The sequence below is a fragment of the Topomyia yanbarensis genome, chromosome 1 (genome assembly GCF_030247195.1).
Source record: "Topomyia yanbarensis strain Yona2022 chromosome 1, ASM3024719v1, whole genome shotgun sequence".
Taxonomy (NCBI): Eukaryota; Metazoa; Arthropoda; class Insecta; order Diptera; family Culicidae; genus Topomyia; species Topomyia yanbarensis.
The window spans coordinates 142,707,726-142,727,435 of record NC_080670.1 but is presented as its reverse complement, the minus strand read 5'-3'; the positions used below and the strand labels follow the sequence as shown (position 1 = coordinate 142,727,435).

At 39.9% G+C, this 19,710-nt stretch overlaps 1 protein-coding gene across 1 annotated transcript in view; it reads right to left on the bottom strand.

Annotated features, from left to right (window-relative positions):
- LOC131696395 (E3 ubiquitin-protein ligase highwire) overlaps nucleotides 1-19,710 on the bottom strand; it is a 131,057-nt gene that overhangs the window by 108,080 nt on the left and 3,267 nt on the right. Inside the window, exons 5-13 of the mRNA XM_058984942.1 lie at nucleotides 13,333-13,427; nucleotides 12,700-13,270; nucleotides 12,092-12,632; nucleotides 11,898-12,034; nucleotides 11,669-11,838; nucleotides 1,422-1,957; nucleotides 382-1,362; nucleotides 166-321; nucleotides 46-96 (exon numbers count right to left, since the gene is read on the bottom strand). Of these exons, the coding sequence (XP_058840925.1) occupies nucleotides 46-96; nucleotides 166-321; nucleotides 382-1,362; nucleotides 1,422-1,957; nucleotides 11,669-11,838; nucleotides 11,898-12,034; nucleotides 12,092-12,632; nucleotides 12,700-13,270; nucleotides 13,333-13,427 (3,238 nt within the window). The remainder of the gene's footprint in view (nucleotides 1-45; nucleotides 97-165; nucleotides 322-381; nucleotides 1,363-1,421; nucleotides 1,958-11,668; nucleotides 11,839-11,897; nucleotides 12,035-12,091; nucleotides 12,633-12,699; nucleotides 13,271-13,332; nucleotides 13,428-19,710) is intronic.

Genomic DNA, 19,710 nt, shown 5'->3' with positions numbered 1-19,710 from the left:
ATGGTGCAAGTCATTACAAAGAACGAGTTCATTATTATAACTTACGTCATAAAGTAATTCCAGTTGATACTCGTAACTACCAGAACCAGAATATACCTGAAATCGTAGACAATAGTCTGATAATGGCAACATGCCAAACAAAAAAAAAAACAGGAAGAAACTTACACAAGCTCCAGCAATCGATATTCCAGGTCTGTCTACAGTGAATGCAATTGCATCTGGACCAAAGTTTCCCGTGTTCCACGTTTTGCTAACATCCACTTTTGCAAATCGATTCCCGCTTGAATGCAGAACGTTTGACGGGACGATTGCTGTCTCGATCTAAAAAGCAGCAAACCTATCAGATTGTGTTACTTATTTTGAGCATGTTCGAATACTTACATCAATCGTGCAATTCTGATAGATAATTTCTGCCAGTACCTTGGATAACAGACGACAAGAATTTCTAATTAAGTTATTATTCAGGCGTCGCTTCATTCCATCGCCATTGTAAATGTCAGTGTTTTGATTGTTATAGATGTTTTCGATTTTCAATCGAATAGGTTTTGCTATTATATCCAACAAACGGTTCAAAACGTCTTTGAATGTCCACGAATTGCAAGTAATTGTTTTTTCCTTTTGCGTTCGATACAACATCTGCTCAACTAAAATCGGATATTGATAGTTTTCAGAACTGACCAGCATCGGAAAACCCAGATTGTCACTGGGACTAGTAAGGGATTTATATTCCACGTTAGGAGATAACATGGAAAACGTTGATCGTAAGTTAATATTTGGATCACAAAGTCCGGCCAAAACACCGCTTAGCAACCGTGAATGCAGAATACCCTTATCGATTTGAGCTAAAAGATTGCATATGCAATTCCATTTAAGGAAAGAAGTTGGGTAAAATGCATTAAAACAGTTAACGAACGTCGTATGACACTCATCAAGTACATCCAGAATCATGGAGCATATGTCGTTTCCAGACTGATAAGGCAACTCATCGCAAAGTATTTGTGTCAACAAAGCGCGCACATCTCCGATGCATTCAGCTAGTTGGATACTTTCAGACACTACTTTTTTGTTTGACATTGGTGTATTAATCTCCATGATATTGATGTCATTGACTTTAAGTAGATCTGATTTGCTGTCCAACGACGATACTAGACCATTTCCTTCATATGCTTTTGATTTTGGAGATTTTTCTAGTTTTGAATCGGTGCGAGTGTTCATGGTCTTAATTTTGTTGCCTGATTTATCGTTGCTATTAAATCCATTGTACGGGTATATGTCATTTATGTATTTTCTTAAAAGTCTCAAACTCGCTTTACAGATGTACACAAGTCTGTTGAGCGAGATTATGTTTTGGTTTGTCTTCCGCTGAAATTAAGAAAATCCTACGGTATAGTATGACATTTAGACAGAACAGAAAACCTTACCGTTTCTAGAATATCCGCTGTAGAAACCTTAAATGAACTCCACGACCAGTTCAGTAACATAACTAAACTCTCAAAACAATCCTTAGTGAGAGTGTTGGCAAAATATTTGGAAATTTTGCACACGGGCTCGTTCGAAACTGGTGGAAACACTGTTTTACTGTTCAGAGAAATAATCCTGTACAAAATGGACGGAATTTGGCCTGAGCTAACGTTGGTTCCGTTGTTAGCTTTTTTCGACGTTTTGAAATGAAACAGCACATTGTCTGAAGTTGAGATCGAGGATTGCCCTGAGGATCCACAATCAGACGAAGGTCCGGAGATCTTAGCCAATACTAAATACCATCGTTCGGCGCTGATAGAAACCGGACTCGGCAGAGTAATGTTATATTTGCACTTCGACGGACATTCAAATGAGACCTCCTCAACTTCGGATATTAACACGCCATCTTTTTCGTTTGTACCTCCATCATAGCCTAGGTCGAACAGTTTTAATTTGCACGTGTATTCACCCCGTCCGCCGTACATTCCGAAACCGGCTGCAATGAAAATAATAAAATCGATTAACTGTAAATAATCGCTAATAAATTATGTAAGAATAACAGGGAGAGGAGGGAGTGTAAATGTTGCATTTTGTGACATATGAGGAAGGAGGAGTAAGCTAAAACGTGCCGTAACATATTTTTAAGTAAAAATTAATTTGTGGCGTACTAGAGGCGTGGGGGACATATAATTATTACGAAAATATATGAAAGAGGGAAGGGAGTAAATTGTTGGCTATTTCTGCTTGACGCAAATTAAAAGTTAAGTGGAGAGAAAAATCGGTCTTTAGTGTAACAGTTGACTGAAATTTGCACCCCCAAGAAGTCAGCGGAAATGAAACTTTAATATAAACAAGCAACAGGCGATTTTTACTGAGCATATTTTTAATATATAACAATTCATAAATTACGCTATACGTTTAGGAGGAGTGCAGAGGGTATAACAGCATGTTACATTCAGCGTTGCCAACAGTTTTTTAAAAAAAAAACTGGAACCTTTCTTGAAAAAAAACTGGATGCTCGAGAAAGCACCTACTTTACCCGTGTAATGTTTAAGTCAACGATTCAATGAACGTAATTTTAAGTAATCACGTATGTATCATACCTTTTACTGACAATTTAAGTCTGATATTGTTGTCCAAATTTTAAAAAATATTAAAGCATTCGAATTTGATTGTAATTGTAATAGTTACAGTCGAATTTTATTGTTTTGAACATCTACAATCTACACATCCACAAAATCCTAAATTTAAGACTTTTTGCTAAACTTGAGGATGCGCTTAAACCTTTCTTACGATACTGTAGCAATGGAAAAGAACACAGCAACCCTGACTCGGAGCGACGCCACAGTTGACAGATAAGTTGCCAACCCTATCTTTTCGTTATTGTCTTTGTGCAGAGATTTAGCAATTTCTCAAACACAATTCATTTTTTGTTATACTCCCAAGACAAACGGTCGAATAAAACAATGGAGGACAACATAGTTCTTTGTAATGAGAAACGTCTCCAACCCTGTCCAAACGAACGCAGTATTCTAGAGGTCTACAATTTTCTCAGAAGTGTGATAAGGATCATCACCTCTACCCGCACTCTAGTTGTAAACAATAGAGCGAAATACTTCACACGAATAAAGCCATTCAATCCACCGCGATGGTCTGCAGTAAATGTACATCGTATATTTTACCGGACGAGGAGAGAATTGTATGTGGTGGTTTTTGCGCAGATCAGTATCACGCAAAATGTGCTGCGTTAACCAGTGCTGAAGTATCAAGCTGCAATAAGCATCAGAATATACATTGGATGTGTACACCATGCTCAAAAATTATGAGTGATGTTTCGCATATCCAAGCTTTTCGTGATAAGCGCGAACTACTAGTAGCTACTAGCTGCTGCCATAATTCCCACCAGCACCCCGTCTATTGGTATTCACACTCAATCTCAAACAGAAGTGTGATGCGCGGTTTCGTGAGATGTGCGAAATGAAAAAGCAAATTGGTGATATTCAGCAAGTTTTAACATGAATATCTCTTTCGCGCGCTGGTTTATCTGCAAGAGACGACTCTATATCTGTTTTATCGTCTCCTTTGTCGTCAACGAGGTTGATTCAAGGTACCCGGAATGCTTCTAATTACACTCGTTCCTCTTCTGCAACTACCTCAAAATGTTGTTTTTCACAAGAAAAATACTGTCACCGAGAAAGATATTGCCGACATGGTTACTGACTCTCTAAGGCCTACTGCAGCGGTTGTGAAAAAATTGGTGCCTGAATGGAAGGAAACGTCTATGATGTCTTTCATCTCGTTCAAAGTAGGAGTCGATGCTTCACTTAAACGAATCGCGTTATGCTCATCAACCTGGCCGCGAGGAATTTGTTTCCGGGAGTTCCACGACGAATTTGGTGTTTGGGAGCCGAATGTCGAGCGTTGAATAAATATGACCATGCAAGACCGTACTAATTTTGTGATCAGTTGTCAGTTGTGCGAAGTGTATTATTTTTATTTGTTGTATGTCGAATGTTCTTAGGTTAAGGAGTAATCTGTATGCGCAAGTCGCAAAGAAGAAATTATATAAATATTTAGAGCTGAAGCGATTGCGGCTCGTGGCCATATGAGCGATCGTGCTAAAGTAACATACATCACCAGAGGATTATCCCTAGATCCCATCTACGAACAAATATTAACAAATCGATTTAACGATAGCCTTGACTTGCTTAATCACATCCGTTGGTGTGAATCAAACAATAATGTTAGACGCAAGCGCCAATCACTGAATGTGACAAGCGGAATCCAGAAGCAAACGAATTTGACAGCAGCGAACCATGGATAATTAAACCGAAAGTGTTTCAATTGCAATACGATGGGGCATATTTCAACTGAGTGTACAATGCCTCAGCGACTACCCCGCTGCTCAAATTGCCAACGAGCGGGACACGACGCGAAACAGAGTAACCAAAAAGCGCAACCACCAAATCAACAGTATCAACGGCAGCGTACCCATCAGTCTGCTTAGTATAGTACACACTTGGCTGAACGCGAGGCAGAAACCGAGTTTGGAGTTGACGAGAATGGAAGATTTTTGGGAAATGTCGAAGATGGGCCTAATATGGAGCTGCTTCTTGATACAGGTAGTGAGGTGAGCCTTTTGAAGGAAAAATTAATTCCTGCAGGTTCTACATTGTACCCGATTAGTGACAGTTTCATACTAGTAAGACTTAACAATGTACCGGTGAAAGCCAGTGGTGTTTTCGTAACAAATTTCAACTGTAAGGCTGTCAGATATAGAGTGGATTTCTTGGTTGTTCCGAATGAGACAATGAAAATTAGCGGTCTAGTGGGTCGTCAATTTCTTAAGGAAAACAACATACGATTGGTGAAATTCGGAGCGCCTTGTCGGAATATTCCTTTGTCAGAATCTAAATCTTATGATCATAAATTAATGGTGCAAGTCTACGGAGGTTTTATTGAAGATTGTGATTCAATGAAAACAATCGATTGCGATCTAGAATTAGACGTTGGAGACGACAGTGAAACTAAAGCGTGTCGTGAAAAACTCACAAACCTATTTCAGGTCGAGTATTTGGCACGAGATCGATGCAAAGAACCATTGGTAAAGTATTCGTTTGGCGTTAATCTTAAAGAAGATAAAGTATTCCATGCTACCCCTCAAAGATTATCAGTGTTTGAACGCAATGAACTAGATAAAATGATTACTGACCTTCTAGAAGCTGGTGTTAACGTATGCGGAATGAAATTTGGACAACGCTTCCAGCATTAAAATAAAAATGCAACCCTGCGTAAGGCACCATATTAAATGTCATACTCTAGGTACACTTATTTTAAACATCCAGGGTTAATTACGATCCGCTAGGAGATATTATGTGAACAAAATGGCAGCGAACGCCCAATCTGGCACATAGCTATTATGCCAAAAAAAAAGTTTTGACCCATTGGAGGATTATGGCATACCTTTGATACAAAAGGCTGATAACCCTCCAAATGTACCGCAACTGCGTCCAGATGAGGATTTCTGGGATAATTTGAAGCAGTGAATATATGCCAATAATTTTCGACCTAAAACTAACAAACATAATAACAAAAATTAAGAAAGAAATTAAGAACATTGCCAACATCATTTTTTTCGACTCCTTTGCCAAAAGTTCCTGCAAACTGTCGTAAAGCTTCTCGAATAGGCTCAATTTTTTTCTACATTATGTTAATAAGCTGATAAATGTTTTCATATAGAGAGAACATTTGATAAAGGGTTTTCTACAAAAAAATTGCCATTTGAAGTTTGTCCAAATTTTATTCCGCATACGTTATTCGCGAGAGTAGTTCACCCTACACAAATCGACTAGTATTAACGAAAAAAAAGAGCCTATTGCTTATGCGTTAATTCCCGTGCGTTGAACAAGTTGTTGGTAAGGGACCATTACCCCATTCCAGTCATCGAAGATCACGTTATAAAATTGGCTGACAAACGTTGTTTCACTTCGCTTGATCTGAAAAATGGTTTCTATCATGAGGGTATCGAGGAGAATTCGCGAAACAAAAATGCCCTTTGGATACTGTAACGCCCCTGAAATAATTGTTCGCTATATAAGTCCTAGCCGAATTCATCAAATCGGGCAAAATCGTCGTTTTTTTGACGACATTTTGATTGCCTCTGCAACAATCGAAGGGCATTTCGAAATTTTGAAGGATCTTTTACGTGTCTTATCTGATAACCACATCCAACTCAACTTGGAAAAATGTAATTTTTTTTTAAAACAAAGCAAGATTATCTAGGGTACGATATTTCGTTTAACCAAATACAGCCGTCCGACTGACATGTTCAAGCAATTAAAGAAATTCCGATTCCTAGCTCCACGAAGAGTTTGCAGCAGTTCATGGGCCTGGTTTGTTATTTTCGGAAATTCATTCCAAGACTCAATAAAATAGCGAACCCCCTCTACGACTTGTTGAAAAAAATGTATCGTTCTCCTTCAACGATGTTCATAAAGTCATTTGAAAATTTACGTTCGACTCTAGTGTCGAAACCTGTGCTAGGGATATACTCACCAAACTCTGAAACTCAGTTTCATACAGATGCTTCATCGAACGGGTTCGGCGGGATTCTCATGAAAATGCAGCAAGGCGACAAATCGTTCCGACCGGTTATGTACTTCAGTAAAAGGTCACGACGATAGCAGAAAGTAAACTACAGTCATTTGAACTCGAAACTTTGGTCATAGTAGACAGTCTTAAGCGTTTCCGGAATTATCTCTTTGGCCTACGATTCCAAATCATAACGGAATGCAGTGCATTACAGTTGACACTCAATAAAAAGGAATTGAATCCTAAGATCGCCAGATGGGCTATCTTCATTGAGCAATTTGACTATGAGGTCGTACACCGCACGGGCGACAAAATGAGACACGTTGTCTAGGTCTCATGTTCACACTGTTGAACAGGACAGAGTATCGGGGTTTGATGTTCAGGAAAGTGCTCTATACGTGAACCAACTTAAAGATAAGAATATTCAGAAAATAAAGAAATCGGTAGAAATGGGGTATAACACTGCGTATGAAGTTATAGATCAGATTCTTTATAAAATCAGTAGTAAAAAACGATTATTTTGCGTTCCCTGCTATATGGAGTCATCAGTATTTTATACATTTCATAATGAGTTAGGTCACTTCGGTATAGATAAAGTTGTTCGTATGATAAATCGTAATATTTATATTCCGAATTCATTGCTTTCGTTTCTCTTAGTCTCAAATTAGCCAACAAAATCGATACAGTAGAAACACAAATGATAGTTTGCCACATATATACAGACATTATCCCAAATCGCCGTATCGATTAGTATTAGACTCGACCCTCTGGGCGTCATAAACAGTCTTGGAAGTTTGAGCGGATTCTATACACTCATTATATAAGAAATGTAAAACCGTTTTGGTATCTTTTGGTTGCTGTACATACGTTAGTTATTCACAAGGAAAAAACCAAAGTATGTATGTTGTTTTGTGCCATGTAATTAGTGTCGAAGATGAGTCAAACATCTCTACCATTTGACACCAGATAATTGTTATACGAAGACGCTAAATTATTTAAGCAGCCAAAAATAAAAATCCGGAAAGCAGACCATGCTTCGTAAACCCCTTTAATTTTTATTAGAATGTAAAAATCGGATTTAATCTTTGAATGAATGTAAATTCGAACTGGAGTCCTCCTATATAAGGATCCCTCTTTCACCTATACTGCCGCTAGAAGCATAATTGTCCCATGTGTATAGGGTTTCCCATAGCACATGGGACAGTTATGCTTCTAGCGGCAGTATAGTACATGACGAAAATACTAAAAAAAATTGTAACATGTAACATCACGATCTAGTTTTCTCCCTTTCCATCAATGTAAAATGTAACCAGCGATGCCAACCTTCCAGTTAAAACTGGATTCTTCCAGTTTTTTTTACAACATCCAGTCAATCAACATTGGATTCTTCCAGTTTTTTTTACAACATCCAGTCAAACAGACAATCGGAAAAACCTTCCAGTTTTTCGAAATTTGAGCCAGTTTTATCCAGTTTTTTTGACGTAGGACTTACGTCTTTCTTTACTATACTGGGTGTCATTTCAAAATTTTCAAAACGGATGCGTTACGTACACTTTGAACCTTAATAACTTTTCTCCTACTAAAGGAATTACTAATATTGTTTCATAAATCGAAAGGAAAACGTTCAACGCTTGCTATTGATACCTTGTTTGCTATGTAAAACTTGTTTAAAAAGTTCAAAAACTACTTTTAATGCGAATCAACATTAATGCTAGATCCTATAAATATGGGTGTCACAGTTTTTCTTAAAGCCAGACGTGTCTAAGCCACAGAGCAGAAAACACGTACGTGTGCTGCTCAACGAGAAGCTGCATTTTGACCACCAACCAAATCATAGCTACTGCCTTATCGCTGCCAACCAAGAACTGTCGTCGCCCAGCGTGAAATTCATCGCTCTCAGAAGTGGACAGAGTTACTAATTCGCAAGCTGCTCTTCCAGTGGTCTGTGAGATTGCACAGCATTTCAAAACCGATCCACTCTTCCGGAGCTCAGCCGTAATGGTCCTCTAAGAAGCCAGTAAGGCCTGCCTGGTTAGTTTGTTGGAAGATACCAATCTGTGCGCTATCCATACCAAGCGAATAATCATCATGCCGAGCGGGAAACGGCGAAATAATATTCACAACAAACGGTTCTTATTAGGACCACAAAATCGTTCTCAGAAGAATTACAATTGAAATTTCCATTTCGTGCTTTGGAAAATAACTTCCCTCTTATCGGGTTAGTTATTTTCTATAATAATATCCGGAAAACGTACGATAAAACTAATAAACTTGACCAGTTTGAGTCAGAAAAGTGACATTGACGGAAAAATGCTTCGATCGTTTCTAAGTGTTTGGCAGCTGAAGTTGCCGATTTGTTTTCCAACGTCAATTATTTGCGCTATGCTGTACGGAACAAACAGATTTTTGCGCGATTCGTTGGGAAATAATCAAAACAATTGTGTTGTAGATTCCGTAGATTTTACCGTAAATTTTGATAGATTTTGTAAAAGCATTAATTAGCCTGCTTTGATTGGTGGTTTTTGCAAATCTTTCAAGAACATTAGTGAATGTGGCAACCTTGCTACTAAGCGAAAGCCGCACCAAAAAGAATGATGAAAATATTTCCATTTGTCGCACAAAAGGATGGACTTCCATCTGCACTAAGAAGTTTATAAAAGAAATCGCATTGCGATATACAATGCTCATTCGATGTAAGCTGCGAAAGGGGAATGTTCGTGTATGTACGCAGCAGAAGCGAATTCGGGCAAGGTTCGAATCGTTAGAAAGGATTCTCGTCTGGTATCACCAACAATAGTTATTTGCAAACCGTTCTTTTTAGGATGAAAACATAATGGAGAAAGATTTGAATTAGAAAGTTCCATTTAATAACTTGGATTGAGTTTGCGCCTGTCAAGTCTGCTGTACTTTATCAGTGACACATATAAACCAATGTTTATCGAATTAATCTACAAACCCGTAGGTTTTTGCAAATCTTTCAAGAACATTAATGAATGTGGCAACGCTGCTACTAAGCGAAAGCCACACCAAAAAGAATGATGAAAATATTTCCATTTGTCGCACAAAAGGATGGACTTCCATTTGCACTAAGAAGTTTATAAAAGAAATCGCATTGCGATATACAATGCTCATTCGATGTGAGCTGCGAAAGGGGAATGTTCGTGTATGTACGCAGCAGAAGCAAATTCGGGCAAGGTTCGAGTTGTTAGAAAGGATTCTCGTCTGGTATCATCAAAAATAGTTATCTGAAAACCGTTCTTTTTAGGATGAATACATAATGGAGAAAGAATTGAATTAAAAAGTTCCATTTAAGAGCATGTTTAGGAGTGTTTCAGTTTTAGATTTAAAATTTTGACAGTTCTATAATATAAAACTGAAAATTCTAAAACTGGAACTTTCTGTCCCCAGTAGCAGTTTTAGCGGGTGTTCTATTCAGTTTAAAATTCATGTCTCGCCATGCCTTCAGCGTTATTGCATTCAAATTTATTTTCCCCCAGTCTATCGGGTCTAAGTGTCTGTGCTGAAAACTTTGCATGCATTTAAAACACAGTTCTAAACGTGTTTTATAATCAGCAATAAATAATATAACGTCGTATAACAGTTTTAAATTTTGAAACAAAACTGTTCGAAATAATAAAACAAAACGCTCTGCTGGGGATGTGAATGTTTCAGTTCCAGTTCTACTTTGAAACTCCTATATAAAATAAAACGCTCCTGAACATGCCCTAATAACTTGGATTGAGTTATTATGGCATGTTCAATTCTTCTGTACATGTACCAGTGATTCATATAAGCAAATGTTTATCAAATTAATCTACAAACCCAAAGATTTTTGCAAGTCCTAGAAAATCAGTGAATGTGGCAATCTCATTCGACATGAAATTTCCAGTAAACATTCATTCAAAAAGTGCATTGGCTCAAATTATCCATGAATGTCATATGATATGCCCAAGTTTAGTCCTACGTCAACACCGCGGTTATGTCCCAGACATTACCCACTCCTAGTTTTTTAAAATATTCATTTATTTAGTTTTTTCTCACAAATTGTAACTTGATTCAAAGAATTTTCAAACAAGCGATGGGATGATGCCGAGTGCCCCAGAATAAGATTTTAATCTTTTTATACCACGCCGACGCCGGCAAAACATGATGATGAGTTATGTTCTACTATAGACCATGCGGTAGACTTGGGTGCAACGCCCAACTCCTACTCTGCAGAAGGCAAATAATTCTTCACATTTCCTTTCGATCATACCCATATGAGCCTGCCTAGTTCTAGTTTCCGTTCTAAGTTTATAACTGATTCGCTCTAGAATACCTATCCGTCTTTCAATTTCATTGCTTCCGTTTCTCTTAGTCTCAAATTTGCCGAAAATAGCCAACAAAATCGATACAGTAGAACCTTGCGGCAATTAAAACATAGTAACATTTGTGTTTCTCAGAAATTGTCGACCCAAACTAATTTCAAATGCAAAGCCTAACTCTCAGGCAAAACGCTGTAAATTAGTTTTTGACTTCGATGTTTATTCCTCAAAATATGGATAATTGTATGCGTTAAAAAGCGGTTTTTTGCAGTTTTATGAAATTAACTGTCAAAATTGACGACATGCACATGTTCTGTACATCACCAGAAAGCCTATATGGATATCATTCGAACGAGTTAGTAGATTGTTCAGCACTGTCTGTATCAGTCTATAGGAAATGATGGGATTGCGTGAACTCGATTTAATAAGGAAGGAGAAGAATGTTTGAAAATTTCCAATGGAAATCATCCTAAGATCGCCATGAAAATTTGAGTAAACGATTTTGATATGCATATCAAATATATACAATCAAAAGCACTATATATAAAACCCCTAAAGGGCACATTAGATTTTCTATAAATAATGCATAATTGAAGAACTTAGGTATTTTGCCTATAATCGCATGTCAGTCCCATGTTTTATGGGATTCCCCATCGGCTTGGAGATGACTTGCGATTATAGGAAAATTAGTAATGTTCTAAATGTTTTCAAACGATGTAATGTCCGAAATGGAAGTTATAAAAGTTAAAAAAATGTTTCATCAAGGTGTTGGGAGAATTAAAAGCGTCTTTAGTTATGTTTAAGACACTTACCAACAATAACATCTGTGTCACTCATGAACCGGATGGCTTCAACACTATAGCTAGAATATCCCCATCCACCTCCAAAGCTATCGAATCTGCACACTGTGTTATACTCGCAATTATCCTTGCCTTCGATGTTCACTTTATGATTAACATCCGATGGAACAAAGCATTTCTTACTGAAAATGGAAATCCATGGGAATTGGCCTAAACCTGGAAAGATCTAAATTCAACTTACAGTGCTTTTTGATTCGTAGTGAGTATGTCCAGAGTAGCTAAAATATTCAAAGAAGCTTGATAACGGGTAACTTCAGAATCAATCTGAGTTGGCAGCGCTATTTCTGGTGTTAATACAGCAATTAGATCCTTGGCGTACTGAAATATCGGCAAGTTAACAGTGTCTTAAATTGAAATAACTCAAATTGTCCTTACCATTGTGCTTGGTGATATTTCTGAAGCAATAACATTGAAGAACATCATGCTTTTTGAAACGCTGTCAAACCCCCACAGAACATTGAAACATGGATCCATTGTAAAAGCAAAACTGACATTAGACTGTTTGCCTACGTCAACCGCATATTTTGAATCATTGCAAAGGTCTAACTCCGATAGTACCAACTCCTGATTTTCAAGAATTCCTTCCACATTGTGATATGGCTGTAGTTGAGGAGGGTGTGCTTTCATTCGCTTTCTACTACCATGATTATCTTTTTCATCCATTTTATCCATGATTGTTTTAAAATCAAACTGATTCATGTTGTGAGCTTTACAGTTACCATTCCGCCTATTGATTGCGATACAATTTAGCTGATGCTGGTTGTTCGGAATCAACAAAATTGTGTTCTTATCTGCAACCACGCTGAACTTGGACAGCATCGACGCATTTACTAATGATTCGTCTATTTTAATAAAGGTTTGGTCACCGCTCGCACCAATCCAAGAAGCTTTCTTTCCTGTAGATGGTCCAATACCACTGAAAGAGATTCGCTGTTTTAAATATTTGTAACTTAAATTAATTAATGTAAATAATTGTAACTCACGTAACTGCACCAGCTGAACAGTTCCATAAAAACTTTTGTCTTTGTAAAAGTATATCAGCAACGCTGGTCCTATCACTGGATTCAATCCTTCCAGATGGGTTATTTGAACATCCATACATATCCGATCCGGCTGTTATATTAGTTTCTCCAGGAAGTCTACCTAGCTGTCCTTTTTGATAGTTTCCAAACGTGTACACAATGCCCTTCGTGGTCAGTATTACTGTGTGATTGCTACCAGCAGCAACCTGACTAACCATATGCGGAATCTTTACCAAATGAGCTCCCGATATTGGCTGGAGGTCGCCGGTGCCTAGTTGCCCATATTGATTACTACCAAATGTAAATACTTCACCGGATAGGGTGAGCACAACAGTATGGTGCAGCCCACAACTAATCTGCACGATCGGACTCTTTGCGGGCAGTTCAACTCGTTGTGGAGGAACTGGTGCAACGCGGGGTGCATCCGTATCGGAGAGTTGATTGCCTTCTTCTCCATGTCGGAGATTTTCGTATTTCCGATGAAGTCCATCTTTAACTTTATCTGCGACTGTTGGAAGATCATTGTGACTTTCTGAAACAAATGGGAATTATTATTCAACGATCAGTTTTCTACACCTAGAGATATGTTTGTACCGCCTGTTAAAGATCCGTTTTCTTGTGAGGCAACGCATGTGCTACAACTGCCGCATTTTGAACAACCGGCACTACCGTGACCGCAGGAACAGGTGCTGCAAGATATCATATGTTATTGAACACATAACTGTTTACTTTAACGAGAAACAATATGAAACAAATGAAACGTAATAGCAGGGCCGGTGGATAGCGTGGGTAGTACTACCCACTCGAAATTAACCGAGTGGGTAATCACCCACTAGAAATTTTGGACCTTTTCATAAATTTGAAATCTGCTACGTATGTATCTCGGGCACAAATTTGAAAATATCGAAATACGAATTCCATTTGCACAAACACACCGAAAGTGATTTAATGTATATGTAATGCAAGCGTGTGTATTGCGAAAATGAGACAAATCCCTATTCTATTACCCTCACCCTATGCTTGCTACCCACTCGGGCTAAAAGTGTGACGCCGGCCCTACGCAATAGGGCCATTAAGCCATATGTGTATTTGATTTTTTATTTATGTATTTATTTATTTTTTAATTAATTAATATCAACAGACACAGTGTGGTCCTAATGATAATTTCTTAATCTATTTAAAAAGTCAAATTGTAATCTGCTACGTGGAATGTGAAGATCGAACTCGGATGACACTCTGTTGAAGGTCCGCTGCAAACCAATGATGGCACCGTTTACTCCATAGTTAGTCCGGCGAAGAGGTAATAGGAGGAATAAATTATTGCGAAGGGCGCGAGGGCGAACGTTCATGTTTACCGCACTGAAAAGCTCGGGGCAGTCAATTCGATCTTGCAAAATATCCGAAATCGTCATAGCACGGAATAGATCCCGTCGCACTTGCAATGTATCGAGTCCAATAAGCAAACCCCGGCTTTCATAACTTGGCAGCTGGTGAGGGTTGCTCCAAGGCAATCGACGAAGGGCAAACCGAACAAATCTGCGCTGTACTGTCGCAATTCGATGGACACCGTTGAGATAATGAGGGTTCCACACAACTGAACAATATTCCAGAGTTGATCGAACGTGTGAGCAGTAGAGAGATTTCAAGCAGTAAATATCTGAAAAGTGCTTAGATATTCTCATTGCCTTTGCGACAATATAGCTGATATGCTGTTTAAACGTCATTTGTTCATCGAGAAAAACTCCGAGATCTTTGACGCAATTCGCTCTGTCAATTGTGGATTCAGCTAGACAGTAATCGAATCGAATTGGCGTTTTTTTCCTCGAGAATGTAATGACCGTACATTTCTTGGGGTTTAGGGTCATTCGGTTGATCTCGCACCATTCCGCAAAGGTTTCCAGTTGGCATTGAAGGAAAGCTGCATCATCAGTATTCCGGATTCTAAGGTATAACTTGAGGTCGTCGGCGAAAGACAACCGTGGTCCTTCTAAACAAAAGTTAACGTCGTTGAAAAACAGTAGAAATATCAATGGACCGAGATGGCTGCCTTGCGAAATACCGGATACACAATCACCTATCTTGACTGCTAGACGACGATCACTGAGATACGATTGCATCCAACGGAGAATATTAGTACCAAAGCCAAGTCTATCCAATTTTGCCACTGCAATAGCGTGATTTATCTTGTCAAAAGCAGCTGAAACGGCCGTGTAGATAACGTCGGTTTGAAGGCCGTCCGACATAGCATCTGTAACATATGTTGTGAACGACAGAAGATTCGTAGATGTTGAACGTTTCGGCATAAATCCATGCTGAGTCTCGGAGATATACTGTTTGCAGTGGCTGGAGATGGGTTCCAACACAGCCATTTCAAACAGCTTAGGAACTGCGCTTAGCGTTGTAATACCACGGTAGTTGTCAACTACCTTTTTATCACCTTTTTTGTGAACTGGAAACATGAAGGAGGATTTCCAGAGTTCGGGAAATACTCCGGTTGTTAGCGACAATTGAAACAGATGACAAAGAGGTTCAATTAGACCGGCAGAGCATTTTTTTAAAATAATAGTTGGTGTGCCATCTGGGCCTGCCGAGGTTGAAGCCTTCATTTTGCTAATCGCCAGTTGTACCATATTATTGTCGATATTGATAGAGTTCAAAGACTGGTATGATTGAGGTACATTGAGAGCCGCGCATGAAGCCTGGATCGGTGTCAGTTTCTCGTTGGAGAAAACACTCGCGAACTTTTCAGAGAATAGTTGGCAGATCTCCTGTAAACTAGAGCTCATACGTCCTCCATAGCTCATCGTTGAAGGCAACCCGGATTCCTTTCTTTGCTCGTTTACATGCTTCCAGAATGTTTTAGGTTCGGACTTCAACTTACGTTGCACGTTTCGCAAGTAATCGGCATGGCAACGCTTCGATGTCTTTTTATAGACTTGGTTAACATGAACGTAGTGTTGTCGCAGCACGTAGCCCCCAAACTTGGAGTACTTCTTCAGAGCAGCTCTTTTAGTCGCTTTTAACCGTCTCAGCTCGGCAGTGTGCCACGCTGGGTGCTTAGATTGAAGGCTACTTCTTTTGGGTACATAGCGATCGATAGCATAGCTCATAACATTGGAGAAGGTCTGCACTGCAACGTTGACATCATCATTGTCGAGAATTTCAGTCCAGTGCATATTCGACAGGAAGTCAATAATGCTATTATAGTTGGCTTTTCTAAAATTATAGCTGACGGTGTCAGAAGCATTGCAGTCATGCTTCACTCGAATCGCTTCAAGCAATATGTGCAGGGGAGGGTGGTGTCTAACAGTCTTTACCAGGGGGAACGGTTTGCTCGAAAAACAGAGATCAAGGATTCTGTTGTTTTCGTACACCACATTATTCGTTTGGCGCAGCAGATTTAGACTGTAGCAGTCAAGCAAACTAGTGATACCAGCATGAAAAGATGACAGTTCGGGATCAGCGAACATAAATCCGTCAGAAGCAGAGCGCCATTTTAATCCGGAGAAATTGAAATCACCAACAATTAGGATCTCATCAACCGGGCTTTCTTGAGCGGAAATCCGTTCCAGTGACTCAGTATGTGAATCAATCAATGTCGAATCGCGAGTGCGGTCCGGTGGAAAATAAACCACGCAAAGAAATAGTGCGTAGCCAGCCAGTTTGATTCGCACCCACACCTGCTCGACACAGACCCCCAAAGTATCGTCAATCAGTTGCGCTTTCAATCGACGATGGATAGCCACAAGTACCCCGCCGCCGGTAGCCTTGAGACTGTTGCGTGAGCAGCTGACATGACAGATACGTAATCGAAGATTTTTAGCACTTTTTGGGCTCATTACTTCATAAAATTTAGTTGTTACGACCACACCTTCCATTGAACTACCTTGAGTCCTATGCTTTTGCTGGAATAACTGTCAAAAATGCCAATGTTTCAGTGCCGCATCAAAACCGGTTGATTTAGACTGTATTTTCATTCACTTCAAATACTAGATTGCAGACGACCAACAAATTTTCATGCCTAAACGATGGACAACGACCAACCTACTCTCGTTTGTAGAGATTTGAGCAACTAGAGCTTTCGGCTTACTAAGGGTCGTTCGGGAAACGAAGCAATTCCAAGCATGTAAATTGATAGATCTTGAATAAATGATCATTCGTTGTGGAGACGTACTCATGAACACAAGTGTTTTATTATTTCTGCAGATATCCTTTTATTCCCGTGTATTAAAGATACCAGTGTTAAACCTTAATATCGTTCACAACAGATGTACTCGATGGATTCACTGACGAATTGCAAACTATTACTGTTTACATAGATCTGTGGTATCGTTCTATACACAACTCTCCAAACTACTTTGAGACACCGCTCGGCATTTTGTGCTTAAAACGTTAGTGATAGGAAGAGGAGAAATAAAAGAAAGAAGATTATTATTAACGCGTCATTACACGTCGTTTTATTTCGTCTCTGCGGTTTCCGCCACCACAATTGGTGACCACGACGCGAAAAATTGCGAAATAGAGTGTTCTAATACGTCTGGAAATGTCAAACGACGAGCAAACAAATGCGGCACTCGCCGCTGGTGTTGCCGTAAAGCTTCCGGACTTCTGGAAGAATGACCCGGTGATGTGGTTCGCTCAGGCAGAGGCACAATTCGCGCTTGCCAATGTCGCTCACGACCGCACAAAATTCTATCACATCGTCGCCAAAATAGATCAGTCAGTGATATGCCATGTGACGGATCTGGTCAGTAATCCACCCGAGGCAAATAAGTACGACGCGGTAAAAGCACGTTTAATTGCCCGATTTCAAGTTTCAGCTCAAGGACGGTTCGAACGCTTGCTGGGTTCCTACGACCGACACAACTGCTTGCAAAAATGCAAGAATTAGCAGCTGGATTGAACGTAGCGGAGGACCTCCTCAAGATGCTTTTCCTCCAACGAATGCCGCAGAATGTAAAAGCCATTTTAACAATCAGCGATGGCACAATTGGCAAATTAGCGGAAATGGCTGATAAAATGCTGGAGTCTTCGGACCAACAAGTTGCTAGCACATCATCATGCAACAACGTTGATGAAATGACAGAGTTACGAGGGCAGATCGCCGCCCTTACAGCAGAAATTCGGCAGTTTAAAGCACGGAGTTCGTCGCGTTCCCGATCGGCTTCACGAGAATGAAGAGCTGATGAGATATGTTGGTTCCATAGAAAATACGGAAGACATGCACAAAAATGTCGCGAACCATGTAAATTCAGCAGCGCAAAAAACTCAGGTCATGTCCATCTGAAACGGCAGAGATGGGCACTAACCTAAAAAGCAGCCGTATACAGTTATTCGATCGTACGAGCAATATCAGATTTTTAATCGATACCGGTTCCGACGTCTCCATCATACCAGCCACACATCGCGACAGGATAAAAGGTTTGGTACCATTCAACTTACATGCAGTAAACGGAACCAAAATCAAAGTGCACGATAAACGTTTTCTGACAACCGATTTAGGCTTGCGACGCAGATTCAATTGGTGTTTCTTGGTTGCGGACGTCGCTGTTGCCATAATCGGAGCAGATTTCCTGCCGCATTCGGCATTCTTGTGGACATAAAACATCACCGGATCATCGACGGAACCACCAAATTGTCTTCTATGGGTGGCATAACGGAATCAGCTGTGCATAGCATAACAGTAGTTGCGGCAGATCATTCGTTTCGAGAGCTGCTGGCAGAATTTCGAGACATTACTTTACCCACAGCGATTAAGAAGGGAGCGCAACATGGAATTACCCATCATATCCAGACGAAAGGGCCACCCATCACCACGAAATGCCGCCGACTCGCGCCGGATAAGTTAGCAGCAGCTAAAAAAGAATTTCAGTTAATGATCGATTTAAGGATCTGTCGTCCCTCTCGTAGTTCTTGGGCCAGTCTGCTACACTCCGTTCAAATGAAAAGTGGAGAATGGAGATTCGTGGGAGATTACCGTGCTCTAAATCAAGTAACTCTCCTGGACCGATACCCTGTTCTGCACATTCATGATTTACTAAATGCGTTACAGTGAAAATCCGTATTCACCACGTTAGATCTGGAGAGAGCGTATCATCAAATTCCGGTCGAAGAATCGGACATTCCCAAAACGACTGTAATCGCACTATTCGGGTTGTATGAATTTATGCGGATGCAATTTGGCTTGTGCAACGCTTCACAAACCTTTCAAAGGTTTATGCACAAGGTTTTTGCCGATATGGAAAATGTAATCGGAAGAACATTATCAACATGTTCGCGCTGTTTTCGAACGACTACATTTTTACGGACTCATCATCAACATCGCTAAAAGCTGTTTTGCATCCACGGTTAAATTTTTTGGTTACGAGGTGAGTAAAGACGGTATACCTCCCCTTCCGGACCGAGTGAAGGCGGTGACTGACTATCCAATACCATCAAGGTCAAGGAACTCCGTCGATTCTTAGCACGTGCAAGCCGAGCAACGCTCACTGATTCCTGGAAATAGAAGAAATGATTCTAGAAAGCTGTTGTGGTCAGAAGAAGCAACAGCCGCGTTCAACAAATGCAAACAGTCCCTGTCACAAGCAACACTACTGCACTATCCCAATCCTATCAAGCCACTTGGTCTGCTAATCGATGCTTCTAATACCGCAGCGGGAGCTGTACTTCAACAGCTAAATAACGGTAACTGGGACCCATTTGGCTTTTATTCGGAAGTTTTCTGCTCGTCAAACCAAATATTCTACCTTTGGACGCGAATTAACAGCGATGAAAATGTCAGTGCAGTATTTTCGGCACATGCTGGAGGGCCGAAAGTTTGCGATTTTTGGGGATCACAAACCGCCCTTACGTCATACCCGAGCACCAGGCTTCCAGACGAGGAACGCTATCTGCAATTAATTTCACAATTCACGAACATTCGTCCAATCAGCGGGCAGCACATCATCATAGCAGACGCACTATCAAGAGTGG